This window comes from Anser brachyrhynchus (assembly GCF_964034855.1).
Source record: "Anser brachyrhynchus genome assembly, chromosome: 2".
NCBI classification, from domain to species: domain Eukaryota; kingdom Metazoa; phylum Chordata; class Aves; order Anseriformes; family Anatidae; genus Anser; species Anser brachyrhynchus.
This window is the reverse complement of record NC_137695.1, coordinates 81,238,892-81,260,275: the sequence shown is the minus strand read 5'-3', so window position 1 is coordinate 81,260,275 and position 21,384 is coordinate 81,238,892. Positions and strand designations below refer to the sequence as shown.

The 21,384-nt window shown below is 40.3% G+C and overlaps 2 protein-coding genes and 1 long non-coding RNA gene across 6 annotated transcripts; 1 reads left to right on the top strand and 2 right to left on the bottom strand.

The window, feature by feature from the left end:
* Positions 1-10,033, bottom strand: LOC308190217 (serpin B6-like). Of its 4 annotated transcripts, none has more exons than XM_080581267.1 (8): positions 9,894-10,033; positions 8,092-8,201; positions 7,499-7,676; positions 5,793-5,930; positions 4,524-4,641; positions 4,135-4,277; positions 2,220-2,387; positions 1-1,284 (listed from the first exon to the last, which is right to left on the bottom strand). In XM_080581267.1, the coding sequence occupies exons 3-8, from the start codon at positions 7,664-7,666 to the stop codon at positions 880-882; spliced, it is 1,140 nt and encodes a 379-aa protein (XP_080437393.1). In that variant the 5' UTR covers positions 7,667-7,676; positions 8,092-8,201; positions 9,894-10,033; the 3' UTR covers positions 1-879. The 4 variants fall into 4 exon arrangements, with proteins under 4 accessions (XP_080437393.1, XP_080437392.1, XP_080437395.1 ...); XM_080581266.1 differs by lacking the exon at positions 9,894-10,033 and adding an exon at positions 9,638-9,828; XM_080581269.1 differs by lacking the exon at positions 9,894-10,033 and adding an exon at positions 9,594-9,613.
* A 491-nt stretch (positions 10,034-10,524) lies between these two features.
* On the top strand, positions 10,525-14,042 carry LOC308190222. Its single transcript, XR_013947013.1, has 3 exons — positions 10,525-10,650; positions 10,766-10,966; positions 13,981-14,042. It is a non-coding gene; the product is annotated as an uncharacterized lncRNA (long non-coding RNA).
* Positions 10,927-20,511, bottom strand: LOC308190219 (heterochromatin-associated protein MENT-like). Its single transcript, XM_080581274.1, has 7 exons — positions 20,181-20,511; positions 18,340-18,516; positions 17,192-17,278; positions 16,339-16,476; positions 14,211-14,328; positions 13,508-13,650; positions 10,927-12,095 (listed from the first exon to the last, which is right to left on the bottom strand). The coding sequence occupies exons 1-7, from the start codon at positions 20,343-20,345 to the stop codon at positions 11,883-11,885; spliced, it is 1,041 nt and encodes a 346-aa protein (XP_080437400.1). The 5' UTR covers positions 20,346-20,511; the 3' UTR covers positions 10,927-11,882.
* Between the last annotated feature and the right edge of the window lie 873 nt (positions 20,512-21,384).

Here is a 21,384-nt window from a genome sequence, read left to right as displayed (position 1 = left end):
TCACCATGAGTTCATTTATTATTTCAGGAACAGCAAAACAAATCACTGTTAGCAAAGTCATTTTAGTTTTTATCTTTGGCAAAAGAGGTTTAACAAACCATGAACAGGAAAAACATGCAGATAGAAAAAAATAAAACTTTGGCATTTAAATACCACAGAGGAACCATATGCTTTTTTATTACATTCTTTGTTAAAGGACTAATAAACTAAGTGATAGCTAATATACCCAGCTGTCACATAGTGGTAAGACAACGATCCTTACCCCATGAAAACCTGCAAGGTCACTTATTACAGAGACATACTTTTATTCCCACTCTTGTATAAGTGCTGTCCAGTTATCATCCAAAAAAACAAATCTAGTCAGGATGCTTAACAACATATAGCAGGTTGCCAAAGCCTCCTTTCATCTCCCTTCACCTTTATGAAAACGTTAAACGTTCTGGGAGAATGAAAAAAGACAAAAAATACCGGGGATGGGAAGAAAAACAGGGAACACAGCATGAGATGTCTTCCAATCTATCAGAAACAAAATCTACTTCTTCCTTTTCTGAGATGTCACTATCTGATTCACTGTCTGGTGGCCACAAAAAGGAAAGTGTGATGGGAACTACAAGCACAGATTCAAGCGTTCACTGAGCATATTTCTTGTCAGCAAGAAGTTAGAAAACTCTCTACTCAGGTGCACAGAACAGCAAACCTGTTTTAAATGGCAGCTGCTGTGTATGTCTAAGTGTCTCTGGTACTCTACTGAAGCCCAAATTAATGACCAGAGAACTGGATTCAGGCACAGTTGAAAGAGGCAGTTAGTGTAAAAGAGTAATCCTATCCTAAAGGAACAAAGTTACCGTGTTAACAGCAGCACTTTGTCAAGACATATTTTTAGGGAGAGCAATATCTGCCACAAAACAGAATGCTGGAAGTTTTATTGTGCCGGATGAAGAAGAGGAATGGATGATCAGCAGTGAAATCGGGAACAATCATAGCACAGCGCATTAACATCACTCCTGCCGTGGCAGCTGCTGCTTCAGTGCCTTCTTCATTGACTTCCACAAAGGACTTGTGAACCACTTCGGAAAGCACTAGCTCGTTACCAGCTGAGATGGCTGAGAAGTCTGCCTTCTGTAAGTCAAATGCATCAGGCATTCCCATGTTGCTCAAAAGAGGTTTCAGATCGTAATTTTCTTCCAATTTAAATCTGGGCAAAGACACGTTCACCTCTGTCATGTCCATCATTTCAGGATTAATCCAATCTATCAGCTTCTCATATGTAAGCTCTCTTTCCAGCTAAAAAAAAAAAAAGCCTCCAAAGTTACATAATTAAAACAAGAAGAGTCACAATTTTATGCAGGCATAAGTGGTGATTACTATATCTGTTTATAACGTGCATAATGTGCATCTTTTTCTGGAGCTCACAGGGTCTTAAGCCAAAGTACAAATTTTATTACTTACTAGAGACTATGGCTTCAGCTGAGATCAATCCTGTATGCTCTCTGTGGTAGATACATTACTATGAGATAGTATCTCAAAGTTTACTTTTATAAAACACATTAGACTGTAAAAAAATATATATTTTTACATATGGGAAGTAAAAGCACAGAAGAACTGATGACAAGGTCCAAAAGAAACCAAACCGAGTTCTTCCTTTTAACCAAAAGATCCTATTTCAGGACCTTCCAGCTGACAGGCTGGTGAAAAAGCCTGCTTACAACACCCTTTGTAGTCAGTGTTCAAAAAACTTACTAATTGGTTGGCCAGAGCACAAGGCAACCAAAACTTGTACCTCTACAACAGAGGAGACCACAGACTTCCCTGTGAGCATGTTTCTAAGTAGAGGGCCAGTGACAATGTGCCAGCTGCTCAGTAAGGAAGACCTATGGGACGATCTATAGAAAGTCCGTATTGGAAATTGTAATTGCTCCCCCAGATCTGCTCTCACCTGCTGCTCACCGTACTAGGGCTTCACCATAACCACGGCTAACTCCTGCTCCTGATGAGGGTTACATCTTCCATAGCCTCTGACTTAGGGGGCAGCACACAGCTTGACCAGTAGTGAAAAGAATACATGCCACTTTGGGGTCAGGGAAATATGGGACATATTTCAGCCAATCCTGAGCGCCAGTGGTATAATAGCTTTGGAACTGAACTGCAGGTTCACATGCAGTACCAAACTCGCATCCCTGGCCGGATACAAACTGTCTGGATTTAGCTCAACAGCTTACCTTTTCCAAGCCAGTAGATTCATCCTGGATTGCATCAGGGAGCAGGATGATCATGCTGAGTTCATTGCCAACATATGGGAGCTCAAGGACTTTGGTCTCCAGGTCTCCAATATAGGTCATGTTAAATTTATCTTTTCTGAACATCATCTGCACAGGTTTGGTCTCATTCTGAAATAAAGACATCAACAGTTACTACTGAGCCAGTATGCTGGTCTTAAAATGCAAAGCAGGCAACCAGTTACTTAAAGCTTTTTAGGTCGCTGTACAGTCAAATTCTAAGTACACTTCAGTGTACAGCCTTGTCACTCTTCCATAAAGTAAAAGATAAGAATTAAGGATGCCTAAGATTTAATTTTTAATTGCTAATGTGGAAATATATGTGAAATTTGTTTTAAGGCAAAGAAGCAAGAACACACATTTGTTCAGTTAAGAACTACTGAGAAGCACTAAGGAGAGCTGGTAAGAAGCAGGGCCTAGGTTCCTTGCTTTAAATTAATACAAAATAATTTCTGTGTAGGTATTTTCATTTCACCCCATGTGGCTCTAAGCACTATAACAAAGCAATTGAATTATTTTAATACACTACTAAAATGCTAAGGCATTGAGAGCATCATTTTGAATTTTTAAAAGTCACAGGGGTAGTAAGAAGGTGTAAGATTTTTCTGTTTCATTTTTCACCATCTCCTTCCATTTACACATGGAACATCAGCTACTTTTGGTTTACATTTTCCTCCTTTTTAGTTAAGTTTAATCACTTCTCCCCTTACCTTTACAAGATAACCATGCAAGGTGTTGCCTTTTTTTTTTTTAAAGGAAAGTCCATTCAAACAATGCCCTCAGATTAATTATGCCAGAAGTGATTTTGCAACAGCAATCAATGACGCATGTAAAGGATGGATAAGCAAAGAAAAGGCCACACAGCATGCCAAAAATCATCCAGCAAGTCATAAGAAGTGCAAAAGTCAAAGATATACTAGATGTCATAGGATTCTGAGAAGACTACCGGGATGTTAAAGTAACTCTAATCCTGCACAGACTGTAAAATAACTAGCTTAAAGCTTCAGGTTAGCACCTGGGATTTCCAACTGCTCATTTGAGCCTACTCATTGACTTCTGCAGCTCATCAGTGGCTAGTCATTAGCAAGATGAAAATACAAATTTAAGCCATTTGGTTGTAACAAGGAAAGAGGTTTGCAGCTGTTTGCATATCTAAAAGTGAGTTCCCTGGCTGAGCCAAAGTAGCATTACTCAATCTCACAGCTACTTGGAAAAAGTTGTATCTTGATCTCAAAGACTAGAATCTTCAAAAACAAGCAAATAAAACTGTTTGCAAAGAAAACGGTAATCCAAGAGCTAGGCTGGGCCTCACACCCTTATACATCATTGGATCTGTCTCTGCAGGAGAGGAAAAGAGCCTTAAGCAAATACATAAGCCTGGGCTTTGTGTCATCTCTGTGGGGAAACCGATGGCAAACCTTCCTTCCAAACAGGAACCAAGTCAGTCCAGTGGTTTCTGAAGTGCTACAGTACATATAGTATGGGGAGAGCAATATAATGCCCTATATGAAAAGTGGAGCAGTTTCAAGCATTCTTGGATATACTTCATCACTGTGAGAGTGACAGTTTGAAATCAGGCATGAGGGCTTTAATTTTGCATAGTGCTTGTTTTAAGCAGGTGAGTTCTTACAGAATTCACATTACCAATTCGTTTTCATCCTGGAGAAATACTTGTGTGATATTAAAAATCCTAGTAATTACATGAACCTTAAGAGAAACTAAGCAAAGAGCTTTCATATCAAGGGGACAGGCAGTAAGAAGCTCCATGCAGCCTACCTAAGGTAACGCTGCCTGAATGATTTTTTTTCCTTCCAAGTTAAATGTATCATTGTATTGTCAGCACGTTAGTACATCATACCTTGTTAATTTTAAATTGCGCTTCGTTTGTCTTCTCTTGGTCAAACTTCTTTTCCCAGTTGCCTTTGAAATAGATGGCATTCACCAACACAAGTCTGGTCATTGAATCAAGAATTCCCTCTGCCAGCAGGTTTTTAATTTTACCTTTAGGATACAATGAAAGAAAACACAATTTTTAACAGTGGCATGTATATAATTATCACAGATAGTATCTAATGTGTATTAATTATTGGCTAATTAAAGTAATTATGTACCAATCAGAGAGAGTTCAATAATTGTGGCTTCTTTTTTTAAAAGAAAAAAAGAATCACAATATGACATCTTGAAGTAGCTGTTTATGCAAGCCCTGACTACCACTAAATGCAGCAGGGAGTTCGGCAAAACACTCACCTTCAGTCTTTTCTTCTACCCAGCCATTTATTTGTTTTCTGGAATCCTCCGAAGCATTCTTGAAGTCAGTCTGTTCTAGTCCAGCATGGTAGAATTTCTGACTGGATTCTATAAATGACTGCCAGAAACATTCAAAACAGCTTTTCACCAGTATACTCTTACTGACATTCAGTCACAGATGATTTTTAAATACACAGAAAAATCTATTCCCTCTCCTCCCCCAGTTTCATATAAAGCTATTAATGTTTTGTCCTACACGTTCCAATTAGTTGTAGTATCACCTATTGAAGCTAGCAATTATTTTCCCCTTTAAGTCAAATGGCTTCTTTTATATGCTACAAAGTTCTACAGACTCAACTGAGAAATGATGTGCCTAGGATGTTTGTTCTTTTTGCTTGAGTGAGAAAACATATGATGTTACAAGCTTCTGCCCACATAAACTTCATTGTCAAACTTTCCAGGCTAATGAAAACTTTTAGGGCAGAGGGGAAACAGATTTTTCTTAGAGAAAAGAAAAATTCTCTCAGATTTAATATAATTAGATCTTTATTCACAAATGCAAAATTCAGAGTATAATCCATGTAATTTTAGTCTAATATAGGAACAAAACTAACATTCTTCATTAAAAAACACCTGTAAATTAGGAAGCACTATAGTGACAAACAGTGACAACATAACAGCATTTGTTTTTCTGCAGAAGTTCTTAGACATAGAACTCCATCACTCCCAGGAAAAAAAAAATTAGACCCATACCTCTATTTCTAGGAAAGTACCTAAAGAACCATGTACCTAAAAGTACCTATTATTCTTATTTACATATTCTGATAAGGAAAATATTAAGAGTCACGTACTCCTCCTAGTATGTTCTCTGGATGACTTAACAGAGAAAAGAAACTCCAAATACTGTCCATGCTGGACAGCAATAACAAGTATTTTTCACCGTATTTACACATGATCAAAGGAAAAGAGATTTGTAAACCATTTGGCCCATAGCACCCCCAAAAAGAATGGGTGATGAAACCCAGAAGATCTATAGTCTGATGGATTTTATAGTGCTTTGCACCAGTTACGCATTCAGATCACAGGGTCATCTAAAAGGATCTGCTCCACCTAGTTCAGACCTCAGTCTTCTGCACTAACTCTCAGGTTGGTAGGTCTCAACCTAGAAAGACTTGGGAAGTAAAACCCAAAGCCTTTGTCTGACCTCCAAAGGGAATACCTAGTAAGTACATTATACTTAAAAACATCACAAATTTAATGTTTACTTACAGAGAGAAACTCAAATGTCGTTTCTCCATAAAGTCGGTTAGCAGTTCTGAGGATGTATTTGGTGTCTGGATCGTTAATTTCAGAGAGAAGTGACTGATACCCATTGTGAGCATCCTCAGCTTTGTTCAGAGAAAGCACCTGTAGAAAGACAAATATCCTCAATGTAGTCCATGTCTTCTTTGAAGCAATTGCTTCGGCACAACTGTTTTTTGTTTCTTTTTTGTTTTGTTTTTTAAATGAGCTTTGGGCTTAAACACTGACTTGAAAACATATTTTTCATCATATCTCCTGTTGTGCAAGTAATAAATAAGGTTGCAGAAAAGAGAGCAGCATTAGGTTCCTTGACTCTGGCTGAGGGTTAGAAGACCACTGACTGGTTGAGGTTAGAAGGGACCTCTGGAGGCCATCTGGTCCAACCTCCCTGCTTTCTAAGGAATCCACCCAGCCCCCAAAGTAGTCTGTGTCTAGACACATCCTGCCTTTTTCTTAATGCTGCACAAGGTTCCTCTTGGAAAACTGGGTATTTATAATCCCTATCCTTGAAAGCCTAGCAAGAACTCTGTTAAAATCCAGAGACCAAAAGAACCTGAAGTTAAAAACAAAGCAAAACTTCACAATTTCACATTGTTTATAATAGCACCAAAGGATTTTATTTAATATCTTAGATCCAAACAAGGGAGGATACAAACCTGATCCAGTCCTTCAAGCAAAAATCGAAAATAGGCTGCTGTAGATGTTGTTAATGCAAGCAAGGATTTAAACTCCTATTAAAACAACATCCCAGCTCCACTCTCATTCTTCTTCATCACTACTACCATTGCTACAAGTGTAAATGCATAAGTGATCTGTTCCAAATTACAGTGCCAGGAAGAGGGAGGCAGGCCGTACCTCAGTGGATGTGGGATAAGCTGCGCTGCAATTACTGATGGGTCTGAACATGCATATAGGCAGACCCTACCATTAATACAGCAGTCACTGTTCATTACACTAACTCCCCTCTTGTTAACTTACTTCCAAATTTACATCATTAGGTTTACTTTTCATTGATCATCCAGCTTTGTCCTGTTCTAAACCCTTGCTCAGGTACCCACTGGGACTTCAAAGCTATGTTCTTAGCCCTGCACCACTTCCTTCTTCTGGATGTTCCAGGATTAAAATTATAGGTTGTGAAAGCACAAGCTAACATACCAGATGAGCAACTGGTGGTTTTTCTTGGTTTCTTAAAATCTGGGACTAACATGACATGCTTACAGGTTGGATTTTTTTTTTTTTTTTTTAAAGTGCCTGGCTACATGTTCAAAACATGCACAGTCTGACAGTCTGATATTAAGCCCAAAAAAGATGATAGAAAAAAATATTTTATGTAGGTTTATATTTGTATAGCTATAGGTGAATCTTCAGCTACAAGAAAAAAAATCCCAGATACCTCTTAATGACATACTAAGGAAGATCTGTATCTCCAAAACAAAACCCCCCACACAACATAAGAACAGGAACCTCTTAATTTTATACTGAAGGAAGGCCCCCCGGTACGCAAGCACAATAAAACACATGTACTGCTTACGTGCATACCAAATAAAGATCTCCGCTCTCCGAATCCAGAATGATTATAACGATTTAGCATAAATGGAGGTCACAGACTATAATACAGACTTACTGTTCATATTGTTCATCAAATTCAGTACACTAAGTTTACAGAGACATACCTTTGCTATTTGGGCTTCAGTGTTACCTTTTGAACCCAGCAAAATCATAGACAAAGCAGAAGAAATACTAAAAGGAGAAAAGAATAGATTCCGTGTGCCATTTTTCTCACACAGCTGTCTTAAGAGGTCCAATGCAAAAGTGGTATTTGCTCCACTGAGGCTATCCATGATTCAGAGCCTAGGAGATAAAACACAAAAAGAAAGGAACGGCTCAAATTTATTTGAATACAAACTGATAATCTGTGTTTTACATTTCCCAATATAAACTATTCACAAAATGTCTTGGTTAGGGTACAATATTATGAAAAACTGGTTTGGTGGAATAAGTATCTTAAATCCCATACTAGGCAGTAGGTGGATTTATTGCTTTTATATTTCAATCCCGGACCTGTAGTAGAAGGAACGATTCCCATTGGCATCATTGGGCTTATTCACTGGCTAAATAATACTACATCTTTTGAGATGTGCATTCATGACAGTAATTTGTTTAGCATTTGTTAGAACAAGTCTCCTTTGACTCTGCAACGACAATTATTCACTTTAGAGGATAACCAAAGCAAAACGGCATTAGAATGGCAGAATTCCAAACTTACCTTCTCCAAGCCTGTGTATCTGTAGTAATTCCTTCAGCGTACTTGTTTGTGCGCAAGCTGTATTTTAAACCTAACAGCAAGCCTGGTAGAAGTCAGCTGAACGAGTTGACCTACAAGATTCAAATGAAATTTATCTGCTCAGCATGACAGATTAGTGCAATTTCCTGCTGCAGTACAAAGAAAAAAAATCAAAGTCCACTGCAGCTTGGCTTTTATTGTCTACAACACGGAAATATACATGATAAAATAGACTGGTCATAGAGAACTTGATGGTACATGCATGCTCCAACACATGTAACTCAATGCCTGTCAGACATCAGCCACATAGCTAGCTAACTAACCTGACATTAGACCACATACCTATAGAAGGAGCATTAAATGCCTGAATGCCGAGTTAACTACAGGTAAGTACCACCAGATGTAAGGTATCAACTGACAGTAATTTGTGTGCATATGTGTGTTTTTATTGTTGAGGCAGTGCCTAGCGTTGGTATGTTCCTACAAAATACAAAACCAACACCTAATTCATATTCCTGATTCACCATATCAAATAAAGAGGACGAAAGAACAAGTTTGTGCATGTGTTCTTTTCCTTCTATAAAAATATCCTTGCTAGCAGCTTTATTATAGACAACAGTAGGAACTTTCTTGTGTTTCTCTTCTCCTATAACTGAAAAGAAAAAAAAAAAAAGCTTGGATTGAAAAAATCCTTCAATTCTGTCTGAAACAGGAGTGATGTAACTACATGCACTTTACAGCGTAAGTAGGAGGCACTTTACATTTTCAGTTCATGTTGGTTATTCCGACAACCAAAATTTTCGCTGTCAGACCACCAGCAATGAGGTTTTTGACATGGAGATGCCAGAAGTTTTAGTAGGCTTTCCATGACAGGCAAACCTTTACAGACAAAAGGACGCATCTCACACCATTTGCCTCAAAATCTGTGCATTTAGCCAAACGTCAAGGAACAGCGCAACAGCTGAGACATTGGGCAAGGAGCAGCATCTTTAGCTATCCACGCTCTTCCCACAGCTCAGGAACCGTAACATAACCCAACAAAGGGCTTTTGGAGACGATGCAGAACAGCGTAAGGAACAAGAAAACCCAAGAGGCAAGCGCATGTTATCTATTTCCACCTGCCTGCCACAAACCCCTCACAGACCATGCCATAGACAGGGAGCTAGGCACACAACACCGCGCCGGCGGCGGCGATTTTGGGGTGTCCTGACCCCAAATCTGGTCTCCTGCGCTTTGGGAAAGGCTGCTCTGAGCTGACAGGGCTCCCCGGGGCACCCGGCCCCAGCAAGCTGCGGCTCTGCCCCGGCCACCGCCCGGTGGCCGCACCCCGGCGACACCACGGCACGGCACAGCCACCGGTACGCAGCCGGCGGCCCAGCCGCAGCTCCCTGGCTGATACAGGCTTCCATGATGGGAAGGGAGCTTCAGGGAAGCGCCAAAAAGTCCCCTGTTCCCCTCAAAAAAAAAAAAAAAATCCAACGCACACTGCCCGTAGAAAACAGTACAGCGCACCAGCCTCCCCACTCACCCAGCCGGCCGGCCACCGGCGTTTCCCCGGCCTCCGCTCCGCCCTTCCCCCGGAAGCCTTGCCCGGCCACGGGCCGCCCATCGCCGGGGAAAGGGGCTGGAGGTCGGCCCCTCCATGGCCGCCAACCGAGCTGGGGCTGGGGCTGGGGGCTCCGCCGCTGCGCCCCTTCCCCGCTATGGCCGCGAGCGTCCGGCGGCCATTTTGGCCGCAGCCCCCCTCCATCTCCGCAGGCCTTGCTTTGCTTCTTGTTTCCTACCTTCTCTTCCCCCTCTCCTCGTATAACTGACAGAAAACACCATCAGGCTATGAGCGTTATTCGATGTTATTATTATTATTAACGAAGGCGAGCTGTTGCTGTAGCCAGAGGCTGAGCATGGTTCTGGCACGCCTGTAGCTCTAAGTGAGGCAAACAGCCCTTACAGGGGTGTGGTTTTTGTAATTATTTTTTGAGGCAGTCTGTGGAAGAATGCATTGATGTGAAATTCAGAGATGACGAAGACTTAAGCCTGGGGAGGTGTAAGAAACAAGGGGGGTGGCTAGCTTTGCTTGGGAGGGTCTGCCTCTAGCTGCAATGCAGGGACCTAATCAAAGGCTAAACAGGCTAATTATAGCAAGGTGGAAGTGCAGACCACATCTGAATCGGGATGTGGTCATGAGGGTGAGGACTGGGCCTCACGTTTGCATGCACTGCAGTGAGGGAAAGGGGAATGACAATGCCACGGCTGATAGTGGCTGGGGGACAGAGTTACCTTGATGGCCTAATCTGAGTGCTAACCAGGGTTGCTCTGTCAACACGAGGCATTGCGTGCTCCCCTTGGCACTGTCATAGCTATCATTTTGGGGCAGGAGAAGCAAAAGGAGAAGCATTGCTTCAGGCCATGGGGTGTGTGGTCTGATAGAGAAGGAGTCCAGGTCCTGGTATCCCTCCAACTGCAGCAGGAGTATCAGGTTTTACCCCGAGCTGGCAAACCGCTATCTGCTGCTCTGCAGGGAAGGGAGTAATGCTGACTAGGGTGAGCAGAGTCTGCCAAAGAAGAGGATGGTTTGGGATTTGTTGTGTCTAATAAAGAAGAGGAAGGGGTGGTCAGCTTTAAAAGTTACTTTAGGTGTTCTTGATCTCATCACCAGGACACCTGTGGCAGCTACTGCCTCAGTACCTTCTTCATTAACCTCCACAAAAGCTTTGTGAATAACTTTTGAGATGAAGAGGTCCTTCTTCACTGACATCCCTGTGAAATCAGCCTGAACTGGATCAAAAGCGTTTCGTATCCCCATGCTGCTCAAAGTGGATTTAAGATCATAATTTTCTTCCAGCTTCAACTTGGGCAGGTACAGTTCTACTTCAGCTTTCATCATATTGTCTGAGTTGGACCATTCAGCCAGTTTCTCATAGGTCAGCTCTCTTTCCACCTGCAACGAAAGGAAGAAAATAGTCATAATGCAAAGGACAAAGAGAAGACATGCACACCAGGGTATAACACTTATCAAGATGTAAAACAAAGTCCAGCTACCAGCTGGATACACAGCTGGGATGTTCTCCATATTCTTAGGACATGATCCTGCAAAGTGCTGAGTGACTTACAGTCTTGTCTATTTCCTTAAAGGTGGTAAGGTGTAGCCGTGAACCCTCAGAATAGTTCCTTATTTTTTGTGGATGTGAGAAGTATTGCTTTTTTGCGATGTCGTAATGATATTAATAGGCCTTCGGTATATGTGTATATGAAAGATATTTCTCTTAGTGGTAAGTAAGTAGGATGCATAGGACCTTGGGTACAAATAAAAATGTTTGCTCTGATCTATTTAGAGTCTGAAACTGATCCTGGCATGATCATGGGTGGCTGCTGATACCTTGTGGGTCAGGATAGGACAGTCAGTGCTTAGTTTGAGAATCCTCACCACAAAAGTATCAGATGCAAATCCAGACTGCAAATGACATAAAATGATTAATGCAGCTTTCAGAAGAAGATTAATTCTAGGGCATGATGTTTCAGATTTGTTTTTTCCTTCCTTGTTCTGCTATTCTGGCAATAGAAAAGAGGACACAAAATAGGCTAAGACAGTAGTGTGGACAGACTTTCTTAGGTGTATCAAGTAGAATATTATGTTTGCATCATTAACAAATGCCATGAATCCTAGGCTGAGAAATCATTGTATTATAGCTTATGAAACAAATTATGCACACAGCAAATCCCTTTCTGCCATAATTTTGAAGCTCATTCTTCCCCACTATTTTCATCTGTTTCCATTAATGTCTCATAGTGTATGTGATGCAACAGTATGTAAATTTTACCAGCTCCAGACCAGTCGTGTTGTCACTGATGTCATCTGGTAGGAGAATGAACATGCTGACTTCATTTTCCACATATGGCAGCTCAATGATTTGGAATTTCATGGTTGTTTCATGAAGGATCAAAAATGTATCTCTCAGAAACATCATCTGTACTGGCTTAGTCCTGGTCTGTGAAACAATTAAGACATAAAAAATAAGTAGTACTTCTTCATTCCTTAGAAGTAATGAAGATTAGTTGCTTCTTTGAACTGAAAGCAAAGATTTGTAAACAAGTGTAAGATTCAGCAACGTTTGAATATTTTTCCAGTACCGTTTCCTTCAGACAGTATCCCATATGGCCCTGTTCCAAAATCAATGGAATCTTTGAAGAAAAATCCATATAGACACATATGCTATCTACCTGCTAACTTAATTACATGTAATGTATTTCTCACTCTAAAAGTAAGGAGTGAGCTTTGATAAGCAAATAATTACTCTGTATTTCAGGTTTCCTCACAGACTGTACATTGTTGGAGTGAATGTGTTGTGTGAGGGTTGAAATGTTGACTTTCTTTCCTTGGATACCATCAACTCTTTTGCATACTCCCAAGCAGTACTGATTTTCTTGATTTGCCTCTGAACCATATTTTCCGTGACCTGTGCTGGCTTTTCCTCAAACCACAGAGGGTTTGATTACCAAATGGAATAAAATTACCCAGCAATTTTCTGCATTCCCAAGCTGTGTTCATGTTCACAGACCTTTACTGATATATCCACTCTCTCCTTTCCATTGTTACACAAGTGCAAAAGTTCATCTGTTTGCAGGCTTTGCTATCAGATACGCTGTGAATTAAACCCTCTCTGTGTGCTGTGTACCATGAGTAATCCTAAAACCACATGTGTAGTGTAGTAGCTGTCAGATACACAGCCACAGTATCGACGCAATTGCTTCAAATCACCCGGTATACAAAAGATGTTTGCATGCGTAATCTATGTCAAACAAGGTATGTGTTTCGATTGACAAATCCTTTTGCTCACCTTTGACATAAAAATACTCATGCAGTGAGCTACTGTGAATTGTCAGTGCATGAATGTTTAAATAGTTAGCTCAATCATATCCTCAGTGTATACCGAACACATCATGCACACGCACTTGGCTAAAATGTTGAACCCTCATGAAAATTCCACATGAGGTTTTGCGCAACCGCAAGGGTACATTAGGAAAGAGCAGTTGGTTCAGATAGCTTGAACTCAGATTATAGACTATCTGTCTCAAAAGCATAAAAGAGACCTAGGTGTCTAAACACTGCTCTCAGAAGTAGCTCAGTCCCTTTTGAAAATGGCACCTCAATACTTAGAGAAATTTCTTCTTATGCTTAAGTTACTTAACCATAGTGTTTTGGTAGGAAGGAGCTACTAATTAGAGAGAAAATCTTATTCTCGTGCATCTGTGTAAATAAGATAATTCTGACTTCTTTTCACAATTGCTCTTCTCACTGAGTTTATACCATGTGCCTATCTACAGGTAGTGTTGCAGAAACGCAGATGAAATATTTAGAGGTTTCTCACTCTTCTGTAATAGATAAATTGAAGGAATTTACCTTGCTTAACCTGAATGGTGTCTCAGAAGTATCTTTTTCCAGAAATCTCTTTTCCCAGTTTCCTTTGAAATAAATGGCGTTTACTAAGACCAGGACAGTGTGAGAATCAAGAGATCCTGCAGGCAGCAGATTCTGGATCTTCCCTTCAAAATCAGAGAAATAAGACTGTTATTTCAGTATGACAGTGTGAATTACCAATTTTAGTTGTGCTTTCTCTGTGCCTGTGTATCTAGCAAAAGTGTTTGCATCTGGGAGATTTTTTCCTGTACGTTCTTCATAGTATACATATGGTTAAAAGTATCTCTATTTTTTTAATATATTTACTGCAGTTTTGATAGTAGATGACATTTGAAATTGGTTAAAGCTTGGACATTCTGGGAAGCTGGTTAAATGCAGTTTGAAACATTCAGAAGGAAAGCCTTCTTTAATCAGGGTGGAGCCATTCAGTATCTACTTCTGCCTCCAATGAACAGAAATAATTCAGAGGAGGCCACGACTGGAAGGATCAAAGGAAAGACCTTGTAAAGAGCAGCAGTTAGGTTTGGAGGGAGCCACTCTTCAAGCCATTTAACTGCACTTTGCTTGTCACCGCCCCTGAGTTTCCATCTCTTGTGGATCCCTGGCTGCAGGAGAAATACAAGTGGAAATGCAAATGATTTGGAAATGGGAGAAGAAAAAGGCATTAGAGCGGTACTTAACTTACTTTCTGTTTCATTTTCAACCCAGGAATTGATCTGTGCTCTGGCTTGTTCCACAGCTGTCTTAAAGTTTACAGCTTGTGGTTTTACTTTGTAATACCTTGTAATGAGTTCCAAGAATTTCTGAAAGATAAAATTGGAAAATGAATGCTTATGTAGTTAAATTTAAGCTACAAAAGTGGTAGAAATAATCACTTCAACAGTTATACAATCTGCTAATACACAATTGGTGAAAATATAATTAATTTGAAATTAGATAACCCTTAAAATAAGGTCTGATACATTCTGTGCTAAATATTAAGTGAGGACTGATCAAAATTCAGTGCTTCTGTCTCATGGAGAGTGATACGTCATGTTTTTGTACTTGAAATTCAAAATCGAAATTTGTAGTTTTGAAATATCACGTGAAATAAACATTTTTCACCTTTTTTGTCATTGTTATTTCTCAGAATGACCTTTTCATATCATTGAAGTATTTTCTGCTGTGTGATGTAGAGTTCAGTACAAGAGGGAAGAATAGCCTCACAAAGTTGAAATAACATTTTTAGATTTACTTCAGAGTCAAGGAACCCGCCAAGAGTTTGTGAGGACAATAGAGGGTCAGGCATAAAAGGAATGGCATGGTAGGATAACACTGTGGCAGAAAACTAGAATTGACTTTTACATTGCTGTGAGACAGTTCTGTGAGACAGTTCAGGGAGATTCCCAGCAGGAAATTCTCTAATTAGTCTTAAAGGGTAGATACATGAGATTGTGGAGAAAATGAGCAATAAGCATTCAGCAGGACTTACTTAATTTAATGACTGAGTAATTGCTAATTACTCAGGAGATGGAAGCAAACTCCAAGATCAAAGAACAGTAATCTCATTTAAAACCACCTTCCAAGAAACTGGATGATGATTAATACAATGTCACTTCTTAAAAGGATGTCAAAGATACGGGGAACTACAAACTCATGAGCCCACAGGGCACATGAATAAATAGGTTTAGCGGGCATGTGGATAAGCATGATGTATTGGAGCAGCATTTTGTAATAGGAAGTCCTACATTACAAATCTGTTGGAGTTTTTCTGAAGGTGTCAGGAAGCCTGTGGGTAAGAAGGTTAAGCCATTACAGGCTATTTGGATTGCCAAAAGGCATTTCAGAAGACTTCCCACCAAAGGCTTTTGAAGAAGCTGAGTATCCGTGGGACTACAGAGAAAGATCTCGTCCATTTAAAAGAACGGAAACCAACAGGAGGAGGAAATAGTGTTCATGGTAAATGGATATTACTATTGGAGTTCTGTAGGGATAAGTGATGAGATTTGTGCTAAAATATTTAATTTATAGAACATAGATCTAAATATTTACATTACAATATACACATAGAAACATCTGTAAATAATCCAGTGGAGGGTAGTATGTAGAGCATGATTACACTTCAGGAATGAGGTGTTGAGGCTATAATGGACAGTCGTGTGAAAAATACCTGCCCGGTAACGGTCAAAAAGGCAAATATAATTTGAAGGGTTAGAAAGAAAGAAGTTAAGTAATAAAAGGATGAACATTAATTGCCACTCTGTAAAGCCATGGTGTGCCTATGGTTTGAATTCTCTGTGCAGCTCTGGCCTCCCCATCTCAGAAATGCTGGAGTATAAGTACCACCGACAAGGGGAACAAGGATGACCAGGGATACAGAGAAGCTTCCTTTAGAGGAAAAACAAACCAACAGTGATGCTAACAAGTAGCAGGCTGAAAAGACACAAGGAGCTTCCTACAGTTCAGCTGTGGAAGTCCTGGTGCTAAAGTCTGCAGTAGGTTTAAAAGGCAAGTCTGCAAATTCATGAACAAACAGCTCTCCAAGGTCTGTTAAATAGATGTGGCCTCTGGTTTGGGAAGTCCCTGAGCTGCAGATCGCTTGGTGACCAGAGTGGATTCCAGAGAAGCATCACTATGCAGCAAGCCATGTACCTCCTAAGCTTTTGCCCACTGGTGGAGACAGGTGGACCTCTTGTCCAGGTAAGACTAGCACAGTATGGCTGTCCTCACATTCTCACTAAAACCGCAGTGCTATCATTTGGAAAATTTTGATCACCTCTATTATCAATAGCTTTTAAACTCAGAATATTTTTAAGCAAAAACGTTCAACTCACAGGCAGTAACGGGTAGGTCTCTTCCTCAAACAGTTGGTTGGCGCTTTTCAGCGAGTAGGTGTTTCTGGGCTTGTTGATGGCAGACAGGAGCTCTTTGAAGCCTGCATGGATGTCTTCAGCTGCCTCATGCTCAGGACCCTTGGAAAGAGATATCAATTAGTATGGAAATATTTTTTCTCTCTGGAGGTTTGCACCTTCTGTGGTCATTTGAAAAGCCTCAGGTCATTTTAATTTAAAAGGAATGCCAAGAGCTAGAGCTCTTTTTTGTTTGAGTATCTAGCATATTTGCAGCACTACGTACAACTGGACAAATTGTTTCTGTCTGTAGGGTGAAGATTTGATTCTGCAAAGGTGCCTAGGCCAGTGGGGTCATCCGCTGATGGTGCAGCCAGGAGGTTGGATCATCTCTTTTCAGTCATAGTCAAGCCTAATTTTGAGTATCACTAGGACCATTAAGGCAGCCTTGCAACTTTTGAGCTTTTTGAGCTTTTGACAATGGGCATCTATGCAACTGGCGCATGGTGGCTTAACATTACGTTGGTGAGGCAGCGTTCCTTGCTTTAGTCTTTTTTCACTCGTGCTGAGACGTGGGCTTCTAGGAAGGACACACGGAAAAGCACTTGGTGGTCAGAGGATAGAAGAGGTTGAGTTTTGCAAAGGAATGGGGACAGACTGAAGAGGTAATGGAGAGAGATGTCTGGAGAACCACATCAGGCAGACCTTGCTACAACTTAGAAAGTCAGTGAATTACTAAAATGAATGCAGATATAATGATTTATCTTGAGGATTCATCCTGAGCCATCTAAAAGGAGTATTATATTTATTTCTCTGAGTCTTTTGTTGCAATACATGCCATTTCTCCATTCTTTGGTCTCCCCAGAGAAGGCCTTGTTGTCTCAGAAGAACTTTCTTCTCTTCCAGTCTGGTTAAAATGAAGAACCTGTGACAATGACAAATTTTCATAAAGACAGCTTGTTTTAAGAAGATAAGCGTGCTCAAGTGTATGTAATTGCATTAGTTCTCTACTTAGGAAAATTCACCAGTCATGCACAATGTTAGTTAATCTACTGAAGTTGATGAGGACAAGACCTTACTCTCAATTTATACTCTATAATTATATCATAATTATATCTATTTTAGTTATACTTACTGCTTAATAACAGAGCAATATCATGGCTCAGACATGAATTTATTTGGAACAATGGTCAATTCATGCTTAGTTATGTGGAATTTATTTTCAGATCCTGACTAATCAGAACAAACAGCATAGTGCAGTTCAGAGTCTTGCTACTGGGATGCCAATGTAAAACTCTAAAGTTAATGTATGTACCTAAATGCATATAGCCTAAAACAGTACAAGACCAACAAGTTCTGTAAAAGTGATCATGAGATCATTTTCACTTCTAGTGTGTCTCCATTATGCATGGGAGGAAAATTACCTGATTTATGGACTAACCATGTTACAAGCAAAGATATTTGTACTGCTCCTGTGCAGTCAGGCTTGGAATCAGGAGAGCTCACTGATTTGGGTGTGCAGAATGAGAACACAGATATACCACTTTCAGAAACAACTGGGGTCTAGAAGCAGTGATAGTATCTCTGGCTCTCCCTTCTCTAGAGTGTTGCATATTAATTGCATATTAATTTTGTTAATAAAGATGTCTCTTTATTACTACTTGAGCACAACGTCAGGTGAATTATTCTCTTCAATGGCAATTTAAATGGAAGGCAGAGTTCCCAACAAGACTGCAGTAGTCTCTAATGTCAATAACTTCCCTCTGGCAACTGTTAAGTGTAAGCTAAATGTAGGGGTAGTAGAGCAGGGAGGTCTTGGAAATAAACTGGAAGAACAGTGACCTGCAGGAATGAGATTATTTCTTGTACCCAACACAATGACAAATCACTGTTTTCCCCATGTTGCTCCTTTCTGTTCCACATAGGCAGGTGGGTAATGCGATTTGTGTGGCAACCAGCTTTAATACTGCTAATTTCACAGCCTACCTTAGCCATCTGTGCTGCAGTGTCACCTTTTGCACCCAGATAGACCATGGCGAGAGCAGTTGCAATACTCCAAGGAGCAAAGAAAATGTTCTGGCCTTTGGAAGTTTCATTCAGCTTTTTGTAAAGGTCCAGAGCAAAGCTGTTGGTTGATGCTGAGAGAGACTCCATCGATACAGCCTGAGGTAAATGATTGGCAGGCAGAGGTGATGATTGCTTCTTCACAATTTAAACAAAACAAAACATCAAGCAAACACAAAGCTCCTAGTGGGAGATTGCCTGCACCCGCTCAAATGCAGTGTTGGGATGTCCCTGTTAATTGTCAAAATACTGCATAGATACCAAGTACAGTCAGATAGTAGGATTTTTTTTAAGACCTGCATTATTTCTCCCTTCCCCATCGCTCCTAAGTATTTATAGTCTTGTTTCAACCCTTTTACTTAGTCATCATCAGATAAGCACTATTTTAGCTAGGAATGTTTTCACAAACTAAAATAATAAAAAATGAAAGCATTTGCTTAAGTTTCATATAATTATTCTTTGGTTCTGAGGTTGTGAAACAGAAGCATTTCCCACTGTGCTTCTTTGAGCTCTTCTCCTTATTTCTTTAAACTTCCTTAAATATTATTTTCCACCGAAAGAAGCATAGTGAACTCATGCAATTCCTTACTTGTATTTAAAAGGCTTCTAGAGATCTGTACATTGCTACATGTTCTTTGTGGAGATAGATCTACATTTGGTACCTGTAGCTGGATTTGTTAATTACTGTTTTTCAAGTAAACTCTTGTATCTTACAACCCCAGAAATTCAGAAATTTCCATTGCCTTCAACAGTATGAGGACTGCTCATACCAAAGACAGTGCATGCTTGCATCAGGTGAAAGACTAAGCAGTAGATCAACAAAAACAATGGAACATTTTAATCCATCTTCACCCACAATTTACATGCTTAAATCAAAACCAGCAGTCCATAAGACAGTTGCCGCGCAGTGTTAGAGATACCTAGAGCCTCCAGGATCCTCGAATTTGGATTTCAAAGTTTCCCAAGGCTCCAAAACAGCTTCCAAGCATTCTCAGGAGTGCTTCAGAGGTGAACACCCTGCAGTGTAGCTCATACCTAAGCATGTTTAGGACCAGGTATCTCTTACTGCTGTGCCTGGAGGAGCTGATCAGCTAGATACTCTAGCTGATATCTAGGAGCAAGAGCAGATCTAGGGAACAGGGCTGAGATGAATGTTTTTGCCTGAAGAATTTCAAACCAATCTCTGCTGTTTCCAGAGTGTGCCTGAACTGAATCTGCACGCAGCAATCAGACATTTCTCAGGCTTGAGAGAGAAAACAAGTGCAGGTTTGTGCGAAGTTCATCAATCTACTAGACGATTTGGTCATCCGGGAAAGAAAAATTCTGGATGCCTGATCCAGTAGTTTTTTTTATACAAATGAAGCAGCGGTTTGAGCCAATGCACCCAATGCTGACTGTCCAAAATGCTGTGTTAGAGAGTCATGCTGTCATGTGTCTCTAGGAGCGCATTCTCTCCTGCAGTCTGTACTCACTCCTAAACCAACTCGTAGCCTGGTGATTAAGGTAGGCACCCTGCCTACTGTGAGGAAACTTTCTGCCCTCTCTGGCTGTACAGGTTTTGCACAGTCTGGGTTTGCATCCTGATCACTGCGCATTTTGCACAGTGTTTTCCAAAGAGCTGCAGTTTGTACTAAGAAATGAACAGCCCCTTCCCCTGCGTGACATTTATGCCATCATTTAACTGCTCAGTTCCAATGAATTTATACAAATTTTTAAGACTTCCAAAATAAAGCTGGTTATATAGATATGAATGTTTACCCTACCTGAAATCCTGCGAGAGAGGGAAGAGTTAAGATGTCTTCAGTCAGGATCTGTTGGTGGTATGTGAGGCAATGAATATTTTGGAAATGTAGAAATGGTTGCACCTCCCTTTTCTTCCCTACATCCTCCTCTTGTATTAATGTGCCTGTTCCCTCATTTATTCCCATTTCTTCTTTCCATCACCAGCTTGCAGAACTTAAAGAGAGGGAGAGAAGGAAGGTGAGGTTCAAAACCACTGCTAGTTGGTGTGCATCCTGAAACGTGAAGGCCAGTACACCTTTCTCCCAGTGGTGTCTAGCCTGCAAAACTATGGGAATTGCAGAAGAGAATAGAGCCACACTGCATTGACAAAGGACACGCTGAAATAATTTTACAGCTTCCTTTTCTTCTTACTCTGCAAATTGGGAAATTAATAGAAACTAATCTAAAAGATTTGACTGAAAAGGAGCACTGAAGTAGGCTGTTATTGCTGTTGTCAAATGGCAAAATGTGACTGTTGTCAAATTTCAGAGGGGAAAGGTTTGAATACTTGTGTCTGTCAGGTCACATAAAACCCTTATTTTGTGATATTTTACACTTGTCCTCTTATGTCTCAGAAATCAGATCCTCAAGAAAGCTCAGAAGGTACTACCACAGTCACCTAAAATACATGATGAGATATAAGTGAACACTGGGCTCATTTGAACTGTTGGATGGTGCTTTAACAAAATGTGGCTCCTAGCAGAGGAGGTGAAGGTGCTTTAGATAACTACAGGCCCTGCACTATACCAAGCTCCTTATTCCTCTGTTACAAATGAAGGGAGTTTGGATCATCCACAAAAAACTGCTTGGAAGCTCTGCTTGTAATGACTTGTTTTACTGAAGCTGTTTGTATTGCAGTAGAGAGTGAAAACAGCAAAATGCGTAAAATCAGAGATCAGTAGAGACATACTACAAGGCAGTTATCTGTATGCAAATATTTTACTTTAACCAACATAATTAACAATTCCAGTTTTCCTCTGCTTATATCTGTGTGGCTTAGATTAACTGCATTGATCCATTTCCTTTGGAATCATTATTTATCTTTTCTGGTACACGTATGGTTACTTAGGAGTGCTCCCTGCCCACAAGTTTGACAAATGCACAACAAACTGATTACCAGCATGCGGTCAACCTATATGGAAAAATCATCAGTATAAAGAGTCCAAACACATATTTAGAACAAGA